Raw genomic sequence first — 21,474 nt, forward strand, 5'->3', positions numbered from 1 at the left:
CAATCCGATTGCTGTATGTGCTTTAGCTTGTACGTTGGTCATCTGGCCGTTGTGTTTGTTACTTCGGCTCCGAGAAGGAGAGCTTTACCAGGTTTCTACAAGCATTACTATATCCGGGGTGTTCTATTGCCAATTTCATCCGGGTCACTCTGTCGGGTTCTCGGTCCTGCGTCCCTCTTAGACTAGAAACTTGGTCACTTATTTTGGCAGCGTAGAGAATGATTGTACTAACTGATGTCTGATGATTGCTTTGAATTGGGAAACGATTTCCTTTCCACCTAATGATTACTTTTCCATGTACTCTCTTCCAATAGGCACGACGTGTGGCATGGTGCGTTTCTCACCGCCTTGGCATTTATTGCTTCTGAAAAAATGTCTTTTAACTGTCCTGTCCCCATGTAATTACCGCAATGCCCCTGCCCTTTGGCTTTCGCGGGTTTAACCTTTCGATTTCAACCCCCATATTACCGTTTTCAGTTTTTCAGACCATTTGCCTCTTTCATCGTCCATTTTGCCTGTTTTTTCGTCCATAATCGTTTTCCAGTATCCACATCATTTTCCTTTGGCGTTCACCATCTTCTACGTTTGCCAATTCCCAGTTTACTCAATGTCATTTTCCGCAGGTACTTTCCTTTGGCATTTCTTTCCTTTCTGTCGCATTCTCCGTCAATTTTTTAACTTGGCCATGGTCTTTGGTTTTACAATGCTTCATTTATTCCAGACTTACTTGCTTGCTTCTTTCCTTTGCATGTGCCAACCCGCATTTGTGACGCATCATGCTGTTTTTGTCTGATTAAATTCTCTATACTAGTCTTGCATTGTTTATATAAGCTTATCTGTTGCCCGTTCACTTCCTACGAACCCTGCTTTGAATAATTTCTGATATGGGTGAGAGAGATTATATTATTCGAGGACGAACCTCTTGCCCACGCATCTTTAGTCGTGGTGATGAGATTGATGCCGAAGAAGAAGAACGACACGCAGAAGAAGAGGAAAAGTTCATCCAGAGCCTATCTCCTGGTCCGAGGTATTGGTTGTATGGCAGGCCTCGAACCGAGGAAGAAACTCAGGCTGCTTTGCTAGCGGATATCGAGGTGGTGGCCATAGGGGAGCCTCTTCATCTCGTTCTTCGGTTCGTGGTCGCAGGGGGGTCTTCGAGGCAGACGGGCTTCCTCTCGCCCTTCAGCCTGGGGTCGAAGTTAAGGTCCCCGTAACCTAGGCAACCCATCCAGGACAACTTTGTCCTCTCTTCCCTTATATTCTACCCCGGTCCATGCTATTACATCTGCTCCCATTCTGAATCCAAGTGTGAGAGTTCCTTCTCGCTCAAATATTATCAATCCTGAGCCTTGTTTCAACTGTGTATACCTTAGTGCTCAATTTGTGGAGAGGGGGAATGACTCCATGGCCAACCTAGTTTTGGGCAGCTGCTCACACACCCCGGGTTCGCCAACCCCTGCTCCTATTTTTGAATCTGAAGACTCTAGTTCCTCTGACAGTAATTTGTTTAATTCGGGTACGTATCCTTTGTGCTACGTGCTATTCTTGCTTTTTAATCCTCCATTTTACTGTTCTAGGTATTTATGGAGTCCCATTCTACAAAATCGAATGCGAATATCGCTTCCTCTAGCCAAGGTCCAGAGGCCGGGAAGAGTACAGCCGAGAAGGGTTCTGCACCCGTCACCGATAATCTTCGTACTCAATATCCATGGGTTACAGAATAGGTGCTGAGCTTTGCATCCGAGATGTCAACTGAAGAAGTGTTCGGGCTTCCCATCGGCAACCCCGTTGATTTTAATACGTTCGTTCCTGCAGATGACGAACCTGTTTGTTCAGGTCGAAACCTTGAAGAGCCACACTCTTTTTTCTTCTATTGAGAACTGGTGACAAAGATTGGGATTCGGTTTCCCTTCTCCCCGTTTAAGATACAACTCCTAAATCACCTGCTACTCGCGCCAACCCAGACATCCCAATGGCTGGGCTTATATTGTTGCTTTTGAACAACTATGCGACTCTTTGTCCCTTCCATGTACTGTTCCCCTGTTTTTGCATTTTTTTACCATTTACACTCCACGAACCGGCTCGGAACCTCCTGAACTCAAGGGGTGGAGTAGCATTCGAGGCCGAGTTAGCAAACCCTCCCGAAGGCTATTTTCTGTGTACAGCGATTCTTTCAAGGGCTTCAAAGCCTATTTCTTTAAAGTGGTGGCCGATGTGGGAAAGAGGCCATGGTTCATTAGTGATAATGGGGACCCATCTTTCCCCTCTACTGGACTCTGGATCACCACCGTCGCAAGCCTGCCGACTTCAAGCTGAGGCTGTCACAAGAAGATAAGGATAATGCCAAGACTTTGCTGGCCCATGTGGGTTCCAAGGGTCATCTGAGCGCAGTCTCTTTAGTATCCAAATCTCATTCCACCCCAGAGCCAACCAGTATGCTTTGCGCTATTTAAATCCTTGCTACTTATGTTATTTTCCTGTTACTGTTATAACTTGTTTTTATTTGCAGATTCTGACATGAATTTTGATGAAGAAGAGGAAAGGCCAGGTCCGGATTATATTTTGTCCTTAACAGGCCAAGCCTCTGCTCCGCCTGCACCCCCGGCGAAGAGACCTAGGATAGCCAGCCCAAGGCAACTTCCACCTTGGCTTTGAATTCTGGCGTCTCCATCCTAGATCTCACTGACGACTGCGAGAATACGGAGACTGATGCAAATCCAGCTCCTCTGACCTCGGCTAGTGGAGGCGGAACGCATGCCGTGATAACTCTTCCTCGAGGTACTCCTGCTCCCACCGCTCTTCTAAGCGGACTTAGGAGGGGAGCGTTGTGGGACTCAGGGGTAACAGCCGAGTTTTGGGGTGTTGTCCGTCCTCCTTCTTCATTTTTTGGTTCTGGAATTATCTCGAGAGCCGAGATGGAAGAACTCCAGAAGGCCGAGCTTTATACTTTCAAGACTGCCTCAATGGTGAAACCATATTCCTTGCTGCTTGAAAAACATTCTAAAACTATTTCCGAGCTAGATGAGCTCTGTGTGAGGTATGTCAAAGCTGTTCTTGTCAATGAGGAATTAACAAATAATTCTGTTGAATTAAAGACTTCTTTGGAGAACTCCCAGGTAGACCTGAAGTTTATTTCTGACGCCGTCGGCGTTACCCATGGTAAGGATAACATCGTAAAGCGGTTCAAAGATCAATCTGACGCGCTGGAGGAGAAGGATTTAAAGGTTGCCGGGTTGACTGCTGAGATTGATAAGTTGAAGTCAGATCTTCAAAATTTGCAAACAACTTATGATTTTAACCGATCCACTCTTCAAAAGGCTGCCATAAGTGCCCTAAAAAATTGTGTTAACCAGGTAAGGTATTTTAACCCTGAATTTCCCTTAAGGCTCGACCAGCTTGACTGCTTTGGCTATGTTCGTGGCGGGGTTTATTTTCCCCCTCCTTCATCTAATCAGAGCCTGCCAGAAGGTAGCACCTAACAAGTTGGGATTACTCCAAGGGTTGAGGCAGCTGGAACCAATGCGGGGATAGAGGCAGCTAGAGCCGAGTTTGAGGCGGAGATGAGGGAAATGATGCATAACCACGGTGCAGAGTGAAGAGCCGGAATACAGGTTTTGACTTGTAATTTTCCTATTTTTTGCTTTCTGACCATTTTGAGAACTCCTTCTGTTTAAAAACATCTTTAACTGTTACGGTGAATTTGGCTTTATGCCCTTGTTAATGTGCGTGATTGATGTGCACCGATATTTGTTTGTTTGACTGGCCCCCTTATTTTTGTAAGGATGTTAGGGAAGTAAGGGCGTCCCCTTAATTTCCCTCCTTAGCTTGATAGGCCAGCATGAACCTTTCAGGCCACTTGCCCGTAGCAAGAGGTTCAAATACCTCAACGTTGATAGCTGAGCTAGAACTCAATCTCGCCCCTAGGCAAGAGGTTCAAAATACCTCGACGTTGATAGCCGGGCTAGAACTCCATTCTTGCCCTTTAGGCAAGAGGGTTCAAATACCTCGACGTTATTGGCCGGGCTAGAACTCCAACCTTGCCCTTAGGCAAGAGGGTTCAAATTCTTCGACGTTATTGGCCGGGCTAGAACTCCAACCTTGCCCTTAGACAAGAGGGTTCAAATACCTCGACGTTGTTGGCCGGGCTAGAACTCCAACCTTGCCTTTTAGGCAAGAGGGTTCAAATAACCTCGACGTTATTGGCCGGGCTAGAACTCCAACCTTGCCCTTAGGCAAGAGGGTTCAAATACCTCGACGTTATTGGTCGGGCAAGAGGGTTCAAATACCTCGACGTTATTGGTCGGGCTAGAACTCCAACCTTGCCCTTAGGCAAGAGGGTTCACATACCTCAGATTTAATCTCGGAAATGAAGTTCTGGAAAACATGATTTATTCAATTTATTGAACTTGAGATTTGGACTACAATTGAACTTCAAAAAAATTTCAACTAAAATATTTCTTCAGTTTGTCGGCATTCCAAGTCCTTTTGACCTGCTTCCCTTGTGGGGTCTCTAGCACGTAAGCTCTTTTTGATAATTTAGCTTTAATTTTGTATGGTCCTTCCCATCTTGGAGCCAATTTTCCTTCAGTTGCATTTCGTCCTCCGATATCTGCCCTTCGAAGAACTAGCTCTCCCATAACGAATGATCGCGGCTTTACCTTTTGTTGAATCGATTTGCCACGAGCTGTTTTGCTGCAACATTTTTGCAATGAGCAGTGACCCGAGCTTCATCTATCAAATCCAACTCCACAGCTAATTTTTTATTGTTTTCTTTTTCATTTTGTGATAAAGCTTGGACCCTTCGCCATGACGGTTATCCTAACTCCACCGGGATCATGGCCTCGGTACCGTAGGTTAACCTGAACGGGCTTTCTCTAGTAGAAGTTTGCATCGTGTTTCTGTATCCCCATAGTACATACCATAGTTCTTCTATCCACTTCCCCTTGGCACATTGTTCCATCCTTTTGCGTAACCCGGCTATGATGACCTGGTTCGCCGCCTCGGCTTGGCCGTTAGACTGGGGATGTTCTGCAGAAGCAAAACGATGCCGAATGTGAAGATTTGCCATTAATTCTTGCAAAGTTTTGCTTGTGAACTGGGTCCCGTTGTCGGTAACCACCTCAGCTGGAATCCCAAACCTGCAGATCAAATTCCTTTCAAAGAAGCGCTGCACCTTTGTCGTGGTAATTGTTGCTACTGGCTCTACTTCTATCCATTTGGTAAAGTAATCGACAGCCACTATTAATCATTTTAACTATCCTTCAGCCGCTGCAAATGGGCCCAAGAGGTCCATCCCCCCTTAAAGAAAGGCCATGGAGCCGTGATCAAGCTTAACTCTTCTGGTGGTGCCAGCAGGTTCTTATCGTGCTTCTGGCATTGATCGCAATTCTGTACGTGCTCCTTTGCGTCATGACCCATGGATGGCCAAAAATAGCCTGCTCTGAGAGCTTTCCGGTCTAGTGCCTTGCCCCCTACGTGCTGGCCATTTATCCCCTCATGGATTTTAGATAGGACGTATTTCGCCCTATCCGAGCTTAGACACTTTAGCAGGGGGAATAGGCTCTTTTCCTGTACGGTTGCCCTTCTACCATTGTGTACAATGCGGCATCCTTAACCAACTTCCGAGCTTCCTCCTTTTGGGGGGAGCGTCCCGTTTTCCATGTAATCAATGATGGTGCCACGCCAATCTTTGCCTTCGGTTATCTACATGACACATGTAGGTTCTGGGATACTCTGCTCAACCACCGTTCTGCGGTTTCCCCAACCTTTAGTGCTTGCTAGCTTTGACAGTATGTCAGCCCTGCTATTTTCATTCCTTAGAATATGACTGACCTCCACTTTTTTGAACTCCGCTATTAACTGCCTTGCAGAATCCAAGTATTTTGCCAACAACGGTCCCTTAGCTTGGTAGCTGCCTGCAATCTGGGAGGTGACCAGTTGTGAATCACTATAGATTTGTAGTCTCCTTGCTCCGAGCTCCTTGGCCTGCTGAAGCCTGGCTATGAATGCTTCATATTCTGCCTGATTGTTTGGTGTTTCAAAGTTCATTTGCATGGAGTATTCAACCGAAACCCTTTCCGGGTTCTCAATAATTACCCCGGCTCTGCTACCTTTGGAGTTTGAGGACCCATCTAAATAGATTTTCCAGGTGTCTGGGTTTGTTAAGCTCTCCTTTTGGATTGAAGTAAGCTCCCTGATAAAATCTGCCAATGCTTGAGATTTGATTGCCTTTCGGTTTTCGAAAGCTATATCAAATTCTGATAATTCCACAGCCCAAGCCATCATTCTTCCTGCTAAGTCGGGCTTATGCAAAAAATTTCGAATTGGCAAGTCTGACCTGACTACAATCTAGTGTCCTTGGAAATATGCTCTAAGCCTTATAGCCGAGATTAGTAAGGTGAAAGCAACCTTTTCTAACTTTTGATAACGGAGCTCTGCTCCCTGCAAGAGCCGACTTACGAAGTAAATCGGTTGCTGCCCCTCTTCATTTTCTTGAACCAGGACCGAGCTAACAGCAACATCTCCCACAAAAAGATACATTCTCAATGGCTCCCCTTCTCTTGGAATAGATAAGACTGGTGGTGATGCCAGCTGCTTTTTAATTTCTTGGAATGCCGCCTCACATTCCGAAGTCCAGCCATATTGCACCTCCTTTTGTAACAGTTTGAAAAAAGGTAGTGCCGTTTCTGCAGACCGAGGTAAAAACCTAGTTAGGGAAACTAGCCTTCCATTCAACTGTTGGATCTCCTTTTTGCTGTCCGGGGCCTTCATTTCCAGCACGGCTCTGCACTTGTTCGAGTTAGCTTCTATGCCCCTGTGAGTCAGCATGAATCCTAGGAATTCTCCTGCAAGGACTCCAAAAGTACATTTAGCCGGGTTTAACCGAATGTTGTGCTGCCGCAGTTCGTTAAAAGTCTGCTCTAGATCTTCAATGTGCATTGTTGAATTCATCGATTTGACTATCATGTCGTCTATATTTACATCCACATTCTTGCCGAGCTAATCCGCGAATACCTGATTCATCATTCTTTGGTAGGTGGCCCCTGAGTTCTTCATTCCAAAGGGCATCTCATTATAACAATTGTTTTCCTTCTCTGCGATGAAAGCAGTTTTCTCTTGGTCTTCGGGGTGTAGTGGGATCTGGTTATACCCCGAATATGCATCCATGAAGGATAACATCTGGAACCCGGATGAGTTGTCAACGAGCTGATCTATATTGGGCATGGGGTATGCATCTTTGGGACATACCTTATTCAGGTCAGTGTAGTCCGTACACACCCTCTATTTCCCATTTTGCTTTTTTACCATCACCACATTAGATAGCCAGGTTGTGTATTGTATTTCTCTGATGAATCCTGCTTCCAGCAACTCCCTCACATGACCTTCCAGTACTTGCCGACGTTCCGCGCTGAGCTTCCTTTTCTTCTGGGCTACCGGCTTAGATCCCGGGTATACTGCGAGCTTGTGACAACAAAAATGAGGGTCCACTCCAAGTATCTCTGAGGATTTCCAAGCAAAGACGTCCACGTTCCTTCTTAGGCACTCAGTAAGTCGAATTTTGTCCTCATTCGCCAGGGCCTTTTATGTTTTGGCTGCTTGAGTTTCTTCTCCAATGACTACCTCCTCCAACTCTCCATCAGGTTCCGACCTCGGGATCTGAGTTTCATCCCTCATGTCCAACTCCACCAAGTTAATCGATGTTGTTCCCTTCTTCCCCGAACTATCCTGCTTATTATTGGGGTTCACCCCGGCAGGAGTCTTAAGGTTATTTTCTACTGCTCTAACTAACTTAAAAAAGCAGTCCCGAGATTCTTTTTGATCCACAGCAATGATGATGACCGTGTTCTGCTTACCGATCATCTTGAGCTTCTGATGCTTGGTGGAGACCAGCATATCCCAATCGTGGATAGTTGGCCTTCCTAGAATTACGTTATACTCCGACGGGAAGTCAGCTACTATGAATCTTACCATTTCCGACTTGTAAGCCTCCTTTGTTCCCAAGGTAAGCCTCAGGTCAATGTACCCCTTGGGGATAGTATCACAGCCATTGAATGCAATCAAAGCCGTGTTGCAGGGTTTCAAATCTTCCACATCTAGGTTCATTTTTTGGAATGCCTGCCACAGAATTATGTCGGCACAGCTGCCGTTATCCACGAATATTTTCTTGACTTTACGGTTGACTAATGTACCGGCGATAACTAACCCATCAACGTGTCCCGGCATGACGTCCTCCAACTCTTTCTTAGTAAAAAATAGTAGTGGTTTCGGCTTCTTTAAACTTAGGCCGCTCTCGTATCGAAAGCACATCTCTTAAGTACTTCCTCCTGACATTCATGGTATCACCTCCTCCACTAAAACCCCTGCTAATAACATTGCATTCAAATTCAAGTTCTATGAATTCATCTTCTTCTTTGGCCGGCTTCTTACCTCGGCCCTCATCCCTGAACTTCTTTTCCCGGGACGGGCTGGCAAGCCATCCTCCTCTCCTCTTCTTATTATACTTCCATCCCTGAGTTCTTATCAAATACTGACGCAACTTTCCTTCTCTGATATATCTTTCAATTGCGTCTCTAAGATCCCAGCATTCATCGGTTGTGTGACCAGAGCCATCGTGGGACGCGCAATATCGAGATTGGTCCAGACTGGCCGGATTTAGTAATGGTTGTGGCCTATCCACCCTCTTCATTTCGGTGGATGCTACCTCCCTCGAAATTTGGGATCTGCACGATTTCGGAGGTGCATATCTGTCCAATTTTACTTTTGTTGAAACTTTTTCTTCTGGCCTTTTACCCCGGAAATCATTTTGCCTTCGATTTCCAAGCTTTTCCATCTGGCTGTGGTGTTGCCTTGGGTCTGCATTTTCAATCTCCATCTGTTCGAGCTCCAAATATTTTTTGGACCGTGCAGTGAACTCAACTAGAGTTCAGACTGGGTCTTTGTATACGAATTTCGGCAACCTGGAGGACCTGTGTAGGCCGGTGATGACCAAATGTAAATGAACATTCTCAGATAGCCCGAGAACTTGTAAGGCGGCCATTTTGAAGCAGTCCAAATACTTCTGCAAGGTTTCACCGGGCTGTTGCTTTATTTTTCCCAGTGCAAATTCGGACTTCGACTGTTTTTTACTCGTAGCCAAATTCAGCAAGAATCTACCTCCGAACTCTTCAAATGTCTGATGGATCCCGCCGGTAAAGATGAAAACCATGATTGAGCTGCTCCTGTCAGCGTGGATGCAAATAACCGAGTTATCAGCGGCTCTTCAATTCCCTTAATGTACATTGCCGTATCAAAGGCATCCAAATGCACTTGGGGATCTTGCGTCCCATCGTATTTTGGAATTTCAGATAAGTTGAGGTTCTCAGGAAATGGTGCATCCATGATCTCGTCCACAAAGGGGCTGTCAGTGTGTTGCCCCCTGTGATACTTCCTCCTATAGACCCCGAATATGTCGTTCGGGTTTGGGTTCTGGGATGGGCTTCTCCAATCTGATGATTGGGGGTTCTCTCCAAGCCTTTCCGGTTGTCCTACGACGTTGTGAGCTTCGGGTCCTTGATTGTGAACCACATTGGGTATGCTCCTTTGAGGCCGGCTTTCGAAATTTCCAATTCCTCTCACCCGAGTCCGGGTCCCATCAGGGTTCGCCTGGGTGCTGAGATCCGCAAGTCATTCATGACCCGTGTTATAGCTCGTTCCAGGTTCGGGTTTGCGACTTGACCTACTCGAGCCTCCAGCTCTCGCATCTGTCTGGCACCTTCCTCCCTTTCAAGCCCGTGTCTTCGCTCTATCTCTTCCATTCTCCGGAGTACCGCGGCAACCGCCAGATCTGTCACTCGAGAATCACCAACTGCACCATTTGGTACCTGCACAGCATCCGCCATTTGTTCCTCCATTGGTTGTAAACCTTGCACGTACGGGGCGTCCGGAGTGACGGCTGGGGTCGATGCCGAATCGGAGTGCACATCACTAACGTGCACTGCATCAGTATCTATCTGCCGATGATCCAAAGGATTCTCCTTGATTGTAGAGATAGGCTGGATTCTGGAATTCGATCTTGATGGTTGTCGAAATCCACTTCTTGTTGTCCTCACCATCGTGGCTTTTAAACACGTGGTCGTGGGTTCGTCCCCACAGACGGCGCCAATGTTCTGCCTTGGGCAGATGTGTCTGACCGTAGGTCGGGTATTTGATGTTGGATCTAGGGCTCTCTCTCTAGATACCTATGAATTAGGTATCTTGGGGACAGTGAATCATCACACACTATAATGGCCGCAGCCTGAAGGGGTGTGTGTGTGCACTGTCGTGATTGCATAAAATAGCGTTAGAAAGATCAGCCATACCTGTGGTCTTTAGCTCCTATTTATAGAGCTTACCTTTGGGCTTGTGTTGGTTGGGCTTCTTGTAGTCGTGGGCCTTTCCTCGGCCCATAACAAGAATAATGTCATACCTTCCTCTGAGGAAGTACATAAGTACATATCTTAGTGATTTCAAATTATCCCGTCGCCTTTGCTCCAAACAGAGCTGCAAAAAAAAATGAAAAATATTACATGATCATCTAATAGAAGAACAACTTGTGAAGATGAAGATAAACGGATATAGAAGAAAAGAAATATGTGCACAGAAGCTGATTACCAAATTAAAAGATCTAGTAACGCATATCCTATTTATACACAAAATAATTTCATTTTTTAATAATTAAGCCAAATAGTGGGATATTAATGAGGTTAACAATTACAGATTGATATCAAAACACAGAGTTTGGCCAATGAACATATTGATATATCCTATTTAATGAGTCAGTCGAGTCAGCAAATTGGGCTTATGATATGGGCAAGACTCATCGATGGATGTTTCTATTTTTCATTTAATTTTTGATTTGCATATAATTTCCGTTTCTATTTAGTTCCCATTAAGGGTATATATTATTATTTTTTATTGATTTATTATTGTTATTAACCGACTAAGTGTGAAAAGAAAAGTGATTCATGTGGTCTAAAGCTGACAAGTGGCATTTGTTTTTCTCATTATCATTATATTATTAACCGGTTTAGTGTGAAAGCGAAACTGGCTCATGGGGTCTAAAGCTGACACGTGGCATTTTTTTCCTCTAGTGATTTCTCTCTTCTAGTTATATATAGATAAATATATAGATTGATTTTTAAAATCAATTCTGAATCTAAATAAAAAAATGAACAAATTGAAGAAAAAAAGAAAATTAAAAAAAAACCTATATAAATGATACTTAAAATTAAAAATAAATAAATAATAAAAAAACGTAAGAGAAAAAAGAAAACTAAATAAATAAATAAAAGAAGATCAATAGAGATGGAAAAGAAAAATAAATGAAAAGAAGAGAAATATTGTGTGAACTGATTTTTAAAAATTAGTTTTTTAAGTTTAGTGTTTTGTGTGATTCTTTTGCATATCCCTAAAATTGGTATTTAAACCAGTTCTGAACCCAAATGAAAAGTATAAAAATATTGAGAGAAAAAATAAAAACATAAACAATACAATAAATTTGGAAAAAAAGAAAGCAATAAACAATTAAAAAATAAAATAAATTAAAAACAAGAGAAAAACACATAAGAGAAAAAATAAAAGGAAAAGAAAAAGAAAAAACTAAAGAAATAAAATAATAAAAATAAAGATAAATGAAGGAAGAAAATAAATAAATAAAAATAAGAAAAAAGAAAAAAAAAACAATTCAATTCATGATTTTTTAAACCAATTCGGTTCTTAAACTGATTTCGAAAACAAGTTTAGTTCATCAACCAGTTTAATTTAAAAATTGATTTTTCAAAAGCAGTTCTATTCAAGAACTAATTTTAAGAAGCAGTTTAGTTCAAGAATTGATTTTTAAAAACCAATTTTTTTAAATATAGTTCAGTTCAGTTGTTTTGTTTTTTTAACACCCCTACCGCTAATTAACCCGGGCCCACTCTCTGTTAGTGGAATCTAATTTTTTCACCTAATAATAAAATCAACTTGTGGGAGTGTATAATACTTCTATTTGCAGGGAGATAGAGCAGATTCAAAGAAGTTTCGTTTGGGGGGACAAGGACAATAGAAGAAGCCACCATCTTTTCAACTAGAGTTCCCAAAGATGAATGGCGGTCTTGGTTTGAAATGCTTGGAACTTATGAATGATGTCTTCCTTCCAAAGAGGACTTGGCAGCACTACATGGATCCTGATTAGCTTTGGACGATGGTCCTATATCATAAATATGAGAAAAAAAGATCGAGAGATGGTATCATTGTCACTCATGGTGGTGACTCCAATTTTTGGAGAAATTTGTGTAGAATGTGGAAGACCAAGGAGGAAAGATAGTTTGGGAGATTTGTGATGGGTAGTCTATTAAGTTCTGGCAAGATAAATGGTTGTCCCATAGTTACTCACTACAAGACCGTGTTATAAGGGGGGACCAAATTATTGACCATAATATAACAGTCGCCGATATGTTACCCCTGGTGGTGCTTGGAACTATGAAATACTTAAGGAACTTCTTCCTAAGGATGTCATTGCCACTCTCCAAGGCACTAACTCCAAATGAGGCTAATGAGCAAGATAGAAAACTTTGGTATCTAGAGGGTAATAAGACAATTATAGTGAAGGGTTTTTATAATGTGCTTCTTAAGCAAAATAATGTATTGGTAGAGAAGAATAATCTATGGCCAATTCTTTGGCGCTGGAAGGGTCCACAAAAGGTAAAAATAATGATGTGGAAAGTGATGCACAAGAGACTTCTTACAAGATTCAGAACGACACAGTGGGTGACGCAGATGACATGTGCCTAGTTTACGGCCTAGAAAAGGAGACTATTTCACATGTCATTCAGGACTGTAGTGAAGCCAAATCTTTGTGGCTTAAACTAGTTCCAAGTTATAAAGTTGATGATTTCTTCATAGGAGTTATGGACCAATGGCTGTAGGAAAATATTGCCATTCATGTTAATGACAAGCAAGATAAAATGGCTAACTATTTTCTTTCTAACATGCTGGAAGATTTGGCATTGGAGAAATGAAAGAATGCATGGTGCCTCGCAGACTCTAGTTTTCGTGAAGGAAAACCTAATTCAAAATCTTGCAAAGGATGTGGAAGAGGTTGTAAACAAATGTACAGATCTGGCTTCTGATAGAAGAATCATGGTAGCGGACATATCTTGGTAGTTTCCCAATTCTGGTGTTGTCAAGGTTAATACGGATGGGGCTGCACGTGGTAACTCTGGTCCAACTGCTTGTGGGGGTGTTATTCATAATGAGTGCGGTATGTGGCTTGGTGGCTTTGCATATAAATTAGGGAGATGTTCTTCATTCAAAGCAGAATTATAGGGTTGGAGATGGCTTGGAATGTTGGATACCATAACATCATTATTGAAAGCGATTCAACAAGTGTGATCACTGTGCTCACTAGAAATGATGTAGTAGTTTGTGAGAATCTTTTGATTTCTCGCATATAGACATGGATCGATAAAAACTGTTTTGTGATTTTCAGGCATAGTTTGAGGGAGGGTAACTCTTGTGTAGACTGGTTGGCAAATTTCATATTAGACTATGAGGGGCAGGAAGACTATCTTGTTTGGCAGGAACCTTCTTCTGGCCTCCAGTTACTGTTGCTTGCTGATCTATCAGCTGTTGGAAGAGCTCGTGCTTTGAGTTGTAATAGTTAAGTGTTTTTTTATGTTCTTTCTTTGTTTTGTGGCTTAGGCCTTTTGTTTATAAAAAAATTAAAAATTAAAAAAATCAGATTACTTACTATGAACAGAGGAGCCATCCCTCTGGCGTTTCAAAACTTGTAGTTGTTGTTCTCCGCTTATATTTATTGTCCTAGAATTGCCAAAATGAAATGGGTTCGTTATAATTAAATCAAGGGAAAATTGTGTATCATTTTAAAGGATGTAAAGTTGTGTCATTTTAAGTGAAAGAAATAGATAGATAAAGGAGGAGAGAGAGTGTACAAAAAATATAAATGTGTGGATCCCACCTCTTTGTGAGAGTGAAATGACATAAGTTGTGTCATTTAAAAGGACAAACACTTTTTATTTAAATCAAACTAGTGAATTACCCGTGCGATGCCCGAAAAAAAAAACCAAAATATTTGTCGTCCGTCGTGGTTGGTTAATCGCACTGCAAACCTTATACTTATAAAACCTGTGTTGTTATCTTGTTCTATATTTCAGGTGGAAAAAAACTACAGCATTGACATAGAACTTTACAAATGTCAACCATAAAAAAAAATCTGCTATCTAGAATGATAAATATTATGCAAATCAAATATAGTTATCTACTCGATGAGTTATGTAAAAAATAAATACGTCATAGTAGACTATGTTAAAATGAGGATGGCTAAAAAAAGAAAAATTCATACAACTCATTGCTAACTATAACAGCCACTAATAAAATCAAGGTAACAAACAGACCAAGCAAATATGGAATTAAAAGATCAGTTTGTCCCTATAATAAGAAAACGCTATTAATTCAGTGTCATTCTGTAGCAATCATTGGAGGGATGAGTTCAACACATACCAAACATATGATTTCCTATGTTTATGCATTACCAGAGACATCCTCTTCTACCATCATATTTATGCCTACGATACAAAATGCAAATGCTCATTAAACACCCAGAAGTAATAATCTCAGCAAAAAAAAATGGGTTATTTTTTTTTTAAAAACCCAAAAAACGTTGTCTGAAAGGGATTTGAAAGAAAATTAACCAAATGGTCATGTATGAGTCATATTTTTTGCTTACATTGGAACAAATGTGTCTAAACAGCATCAAATCAATACACATGCTAAAAACTTGTAACAATATAAAGAACCCACAATGATAAATTTTTAAAAAACAACAACATACATTTGGGTCCACCAAAGACTTAAAGAATGAGGTGACAATAGCTTCGCTGCTTCAAACACTTGAAACTTGATATCTTGGCTCATTATATGACTCCAAATTTTTTTTTTACGTTGACCTTAAATTAGATGAATTTTTTATTAAGAACGTTAAATTTTCTTGGATAATGTTCCCAATCAGCACCCTGCATATAATGAGCCAAAATCATCTTTTTCTTTTTCTTCTTTTTGTTCTTTGTGTGCATTCTTCTCTTCTTTTTCCTTTTCTTCAAGAATATCATCTTCGCTCTCTCTGAATAAACTTTTTGTTCCAGACTCAAAATCATATAGACAGACTCGGCATTTCAAATGTCGGGAATGGGGATCTCATACCTATCTGGTTTTGGGACAAATTGCAAGCATTAGATTACATGAATATTTCAAACAACAATCTCATGGGCAAGATTCCGAATGTGATACTCAAGTTTACCTACAATCCCGAAATAGATTTGTCTTTAAATCAATTTCAAGGTTCCATTCCTATGTTTTTGTTGCAAGCATCAGCACTGCATCTCTCTAATAATAGATTCTCAGCTTTAGCATCAAATCTCTGTTTTCTAAGGAAACTTCAAGTATTGGATCTCTCACAAAATAATTTATCAAGAGGAATCCCAACATGCATAATGAATTTTACTGCAATGGCTTAGGACACTACCAGCTCAACCAATCGTTGGTATATTCTTTACAAACACTACCAGTTATATTTATTTAGTTTTCCTTTTTTAGTTTTTGTTCTTTGTGGATTTGTAACTCTTCAATCATTATATTTGACTGTAAGTTTCATGGATTGGCTGGTTGGTGGCTTGGCTAGTTATCTTATTTATAGGATTTCATGGACTATGGTTATGGATATTTGATGTTTTTATCTTTGCAGCGGCTATACTGTGACTGTGGAATATGTTGTATTTCATTCATCTAAATGATTTTAGGTTTGTATTTGGACTCTGTCAATCAAGTAATGCATTTGATATCAGCCTTTCACCAGAATCCAAAGACATGCTTAAAATTATGATTATAGTGTCTTCCAACTTATATTTAATTTTTTTGGACCATGTCTTCCAGCAAAAGGACCGAGTTTTGTTTTGCAGGGGTCATTGGAGGATGAGTGTTTCTTTCATTGTTTGAAATTGGTTGATAATAGTAACATATTTTTCTCCTTTGCAGTCTCTTGTTTGTTTTGATTTTTTTGCCTTTACATGCATTAAGATCATGGATCTTCTCCATCTTTGACCATATTACCTATTCAAAGCTCAACTATTCCCTGTAATTTCTCTTTCTCAAAAGCACACAGAAAAGCAAAGATCAACAAATAACCTATGATGCACGGACACGGACACGGGACACACACGACACGACACGCCGACATGTTAATTCTAAAAAATGCAATATTTGGACACGTTGGGACACGTTTTGATATTAAATAAATTTTTTAATATATATAATATGATTTATATTTAATACATATAAGAGTCCATAATAAGTCATATAACCAATTAAATATTTAAATTTCATAACATAAATATAAATATAAATAATTTTTCGTAGTTTGTTAACTTTTAATGTCAAATTTTATAACAGAAAAAAATTAATTTATGAATTATTTCTTTTATATTTAGTTAACAAAAAAAATTAAGATTTAAAAAAAAAAAAAAAAACGTGTCCGAGCGTGTCCCCAAATATTGACCGCGTGTCAGACGCGTGTCGGAACGTGTCCGTGTCGGACACGTGTCCGACACGTAAATTTCAAAAAAAAAAAAGCGTGTCCGTGGAACGGAGAAAATAACTCAGATCCTTTAATTTGCATAGCATTCTGATCATCTTGATGATTGTGAATATCTTCAGTTATAAAGCACATGTCAATTATAGACCATGATTTTGCAGAACTCACGTTTAGTTCAATTTTTTAAGCTTTTTTTGCAAAACCCACCCCTTTGTTTTTCCCTTTTTATTTTCTCTCTGTTTGTAATCATAAGCCCAAGCAGAAGAGGGCCAGACATGTTTAGCTATTTTTTCTTGCTTTGCCCATGTCATTTGGAATTTTTATACACTAAATCAATCTCATTAGAATTAACGTGTCGGCGTGTCGTGTAAATTATATGAGTTATTTTACTATATGAGTTAATTTTTTCTTGATTAGTATATGAGTTATTATGAGTTGCTATATGTATTAAATGTAAATTATATTATATGTATTAAAAATTTTATTTAATATCAAAACGTGTCCCAACGTGTCCAAATATGACATTTTTTAGAATTAATGTGTCGGCATGTCGTGTCGTGTCGTGTCGTGTCCCGTGTCCGTGCATCATAGGTTACAATATCCTTCCCCTTTATATTTTATCTTAGAGACAGACTTTCATTTATTATAATCATATTTAAAAATAATAATAAATAATTATTTTATGCAAGGATTTGTGTCGTTTGTATTTGAAATTTTAAAAATTGTATTTACAAAAATCAAAATCAAATTTAGGAATTTAATTATAAAAGAAGAAGGATGAAATTTTAATTTAATTATAAAAATATGTTGGTGGGTCGGCCCTTCGGGCCGAGCCGAGTTTGCCACCTCTAACTATTAGTATGTTAAGTTTTTATATTTATCCACAAAAAACGCTCTTATATTTGCGTCTAGGTTTTTATATTTTATCTCAGAGATGAACTTTTATTTATTACAATTAGATTTACAAAATAATAATAAATAATTATTTTTTTGCAAGGATTTGTGTCATTATTATTTGAAATTTTATAAAATTATATTTACAAAAATTGAAATCTGAATTAGGAATTTAATTATAAAAAAAGAATAATGGATGGAAGGATGTGCAGCTTATTGCTAAAAATAGATCAAAACCCTATGTTAGTAACACTCTGCAAATTTCTCTATATAAAATGAAGGGAAAAATTACTCTTATGTTACATGTGATAATTTTCTCTCATACACATCCTTCGACAAATGTGCCACTTTTTTTTTCAGATGGTGGAGCCCGTAAATTTATCTCTATATGACTATGACATGAGATATTTTATCTCCTTTAACCCTAAGATTAATAAAACCCTAAAATGAAACATAACAAATAGTCAAAACTTCGCCGTTATACCAAGTTTCACTTAGCAGAGAGAGAGAGAGAGGCGAATAAGAGAATGTTCAAGAAGGCGGTGGAGGCGTAGTCTCACCAGAGGGAAGAAACTGAAGCGAAGCATTAAGGAGTTATGAAAAAGCATGATGATTTCATTTGTGATTTTGCAGTTTATGCTCTGTGGATGGTTCGAGAGTTACTCCCTTGTTTCACGCTGAAGGGTGGTGAGGTTTCTCATTTTGTTATTGGAAGAGCTGATTTGATGTTCGCAGGTATCAATGTCCCTCTTCAAGGTCTTCCTTCATTTGTAGCTGGTGAACCATGGTCTGTTAAAGTACCCGGAAATCCTGCTCCTATTGCGGTATGTTCTCTAACCCGGAAAGGCCTTGAGAATAACTCATTATTATCGTGATTTGCTGTGGCAAGTATTGCTTGACCCTGATTGTTTGATTCATTACAAGTAACACAAAAGGGAATGAAGTGGAGGATTTGAAGTTACCGGATACTGGCTTTGCTGGTGACCCAAATGACCATCATAATCTATCAACTGCAGACATTGATTTGCTGTTGGACAAGTGCATTCTACAAGCATTGCATACAACACTGAAGGACAAAGACCTTCCCATGCCCGGAAGCACTCTATGGTAGGGTTCTCTCTCTCTCTCTCTCTGTGTGTGTGTGTGTGTTTGTCCTCTTGGTTGACCAAGTTGAACCATTAAAAACAGAATGGCCAAAAAATCCAGCAAACCAGGAATTTTGGTTGACAATTAGGGTCAGTTTTGAAATTTTCTAAAATAAATTCGTTCAGTAACACAGGTCTCCAAAATATGACCACTATGGAGTACACTTTTAATTGGATGAGATCATGAGAAATTTGGTAATGTAAATAACAGTGTGCCATGTCATCAAAATTTACATAAGCTGCAAGGCTTATGGAATCTAATTAGTGTTTTTTTTATATACATATAATTTTACACAGAAAAAGAAAGTTTACATAAACATATATGTTAAAAGATCACAAGCAAGATATTAGGGGTCACGTATACATAAGCTGCAAGGCTTGAGCTAGTGGAATAATGATGCATTTATTTTGCGAATTGTTTGGCATTTTTTTTTAAATTAAAGTTTAAGATGATTATAGGAATTTATTACATTTGTTACTTCAATTTTCTCCTTTTTTTACCTCGAGTAATCTAATTAGTGTTTGTCTATCGGCATTGTAGGTCAAACCATGTATTACCGTGCAGGCCTTCAGGGATTACTTTAGACGTCAAGAAATCATCCTACAAGAAGTTATCAAAGTGGTTACAAGCAAATTCCTCCTCCGGCTTGGTATGTCATCTACTTCTTTCTATATACTCAGGAAGTAAAATAGGATGTGCTGAAGTAGATCTCGGCATATTTATATTGTATCGGAATTGGAACTTTCTTGCTCTTCCAGATCCACTAATTTTCATTTTCTTAACCTATTCATATTGTGATAAGGGACGCGAACCCTGCAGAGGAACTCAATTTGGGAATAACAAGAACACAGAGAAAATAAGAAGAACAAGGACAATGGGTTTCTATATTTCTGAATGAATCCTCAATTTTACACTTCAATTCCCTTTAATACTCAGTATTATCCAATACACTTAACTAACCCCACAACAAGACACGTAAACAAAGTATTGTAAAAACACAACAACTTAGCAATTGTTTCTGTTACTAATGGGCCTAACTAAAAGGTGCTGTAATCCTTGGCCCACGTAGGGGCCCCAGCTACTCTTCTTGGTCTAGGATGATCTCCTCTTGTATCATTCGCCTCTTCTCCAATAGGAACCTTGTCCTCAAGGTTCATTCTCGGCAGCGAAAATTCTGGGTAGTGGGTTATGAGGTCATCCTCAAATTCCTAGGTAGCATCTTCAGGCAGAGAGTGTGACCATTGTATTAGCCACTGCTTACGGACACCAGCTGTAGCCTGCACTTCTCGTGACATTAAAGCTGAAATAGGAACTTGAATAGGTAGATTGTCATTACTCACAGTTGGTAAAGGCAAAGCTACTATCGAACCATCTCCACGGAATCTTTTGAGTGAAGATATATGGAAAGAAGGATGGATGTGGCAGCCATCAGGAAGTCCAATCGTGTATGCTACTGGACTTAATACTCTGACTATGGGAAAAGGCCCAAAATATCTCTTGCTAATCTTCTGATTTTTGTGGTATGCCACTGATATCTGCCTATAAGGTTGTAGCTTCACCAGCACTAGATCACCAACAGCAAATGTCTCATCCTTCCGATGCTTGTCAGCATTACTTTTCATCCTACTTTGAGCACTCTATAACTGCTTCTTCAGTCTCTTCAATAATTCATCCCGGTGGGTTAATGTAGCATCTACTGCTTCCACTCTTACTGAACCCCTTGGATATTGAGGTATCATAGTTGGGACCTTGCCATAAAGAGCCTGGAATGGAGTCATCCCAATGGAAGAGTGAGTCGTAGTGTTATAGTGGTACTCAGCCCACCCCAAGAAGAAAGCCCACTTATGATTCTCATCATGACAAAATGCCCTTAAGTATTGTTCCAAATAACGATTTGTAACCTCCGTCTGCCCATCCGATTGGGGATGATAGCCTATGCTGGTTCTCAAAGCTGTCCCACTACACTTGAAGAGTTGAGACCAGAATTGGCTCAAAAAAATTGAGTCCCTATCTGAAACAATGGTCCGGGGAAAACCATGCAATTTAACAACCATGTCACAAAATAAGGTAGCCACCTTAGCCGCTGTATATGGATGAGATAAAGCACCGAAATGCGCAAACTTAGTTAACCGATCTACTACTACAAAGATGACATTAAACCCTTTAGAATTGGGTAGCCCTGTGATGAAGTCCATGCTCAAATCCTCAAACACCCCTTCTGGTATAGGCAATGGTTGCAGCAACCCCAATGGAGGAGTGGTGGCAGATTTTACTAACTGACAAGTAGAGCAGTGTTTAACAAATTCTTCTACATCCTTCCTCATGCCATGCCAATAAAAAGTAGCTGAGAGTCTTAGTAGGGTGCGGGTTATTCCTGCATGCCCCCCCATAGGTGTAGAATGTGCCTCCCTCATTATAATCTGTCTTAAGTCAGACTTTGATCCAATTAAAAATCGACTTTTGTGATAAAGAATGCCTTCCCTCTCAGATATCTTAGAATGGCCCAAGTCATTGTTTTGCAATTTCAACCGCAACTCAACTAATTCAGTATCAGACAGTTTTTCATCTCTAATCTGATCAACCAATTGAAAGGTAGCTGCTGAAATTAAAGATAAAACCGTACTTGTTTGTTCTCCTTCAAGACTTCGGGACAAGGAATCTGCCACAGTGTTGGCTGCTCCAGACTTATATTCGATGGTAAAATCATACCCCATCAACTTGCAGGCGTATTTTTGCTGTTCCATCGTTTGGACTGTTTGTGTCAATAGCTCCTTCAAGCTGCGATGATCCGTTCTAATTACAAACTTAGACCCCAAGAGATAGTGACG

The 21,474-nt window shown here is 40.2% G+C and overlaps 1 protein-coding gene across 1 annotated transcript; it reads right to left on the reverse strand.

Annotated features, from left to right (window-relative positions):
- Positions 1–7,581: 7,581 nt before the first annotated feature.
- Positions 7,582–8,223, reverse strand: LOC133283927 (uncharacterized). The gene has a single exon (XM_061480857.1). It carries the CDS (start codon positions 8,221–8,223, stop codon positions 7,582–7,584), a length of 642 nt encoding a protein of 213 aa, XP_061336841.1.
- Between the last annotated feature and the right edge of the window lie 13,251 nt (positions 8,224–21,474).

Source organism: Gastrolobium bilobum, unplaced genomic scaffold (assembly GCF_033153095.1).
Source record: "Gastrolobium bilobum isolate Gb01-03AN ecotype WA unplaced genomic scaffold, APGP_CSIRO_Gbil_v1 utg302717, whole genome shotgun sequence".
Lineage (NCBI taxonomy): Eukaryota > Viridiplantae > Streptophyta > Magnoliopsida > Fabales > Fabaceae > Gastrolobium > Gastrolobium bilobum.

What these genes read in the sequence shown, in the direction of transcription:
- LOC133283927 (XM_061480857.1), bottom strand. Translation starts at nt 8,223, where the DNA reads ATGCCGGGACACGTTGATGGGTTAGTTATCGCCGGTACATTAGTCAAC.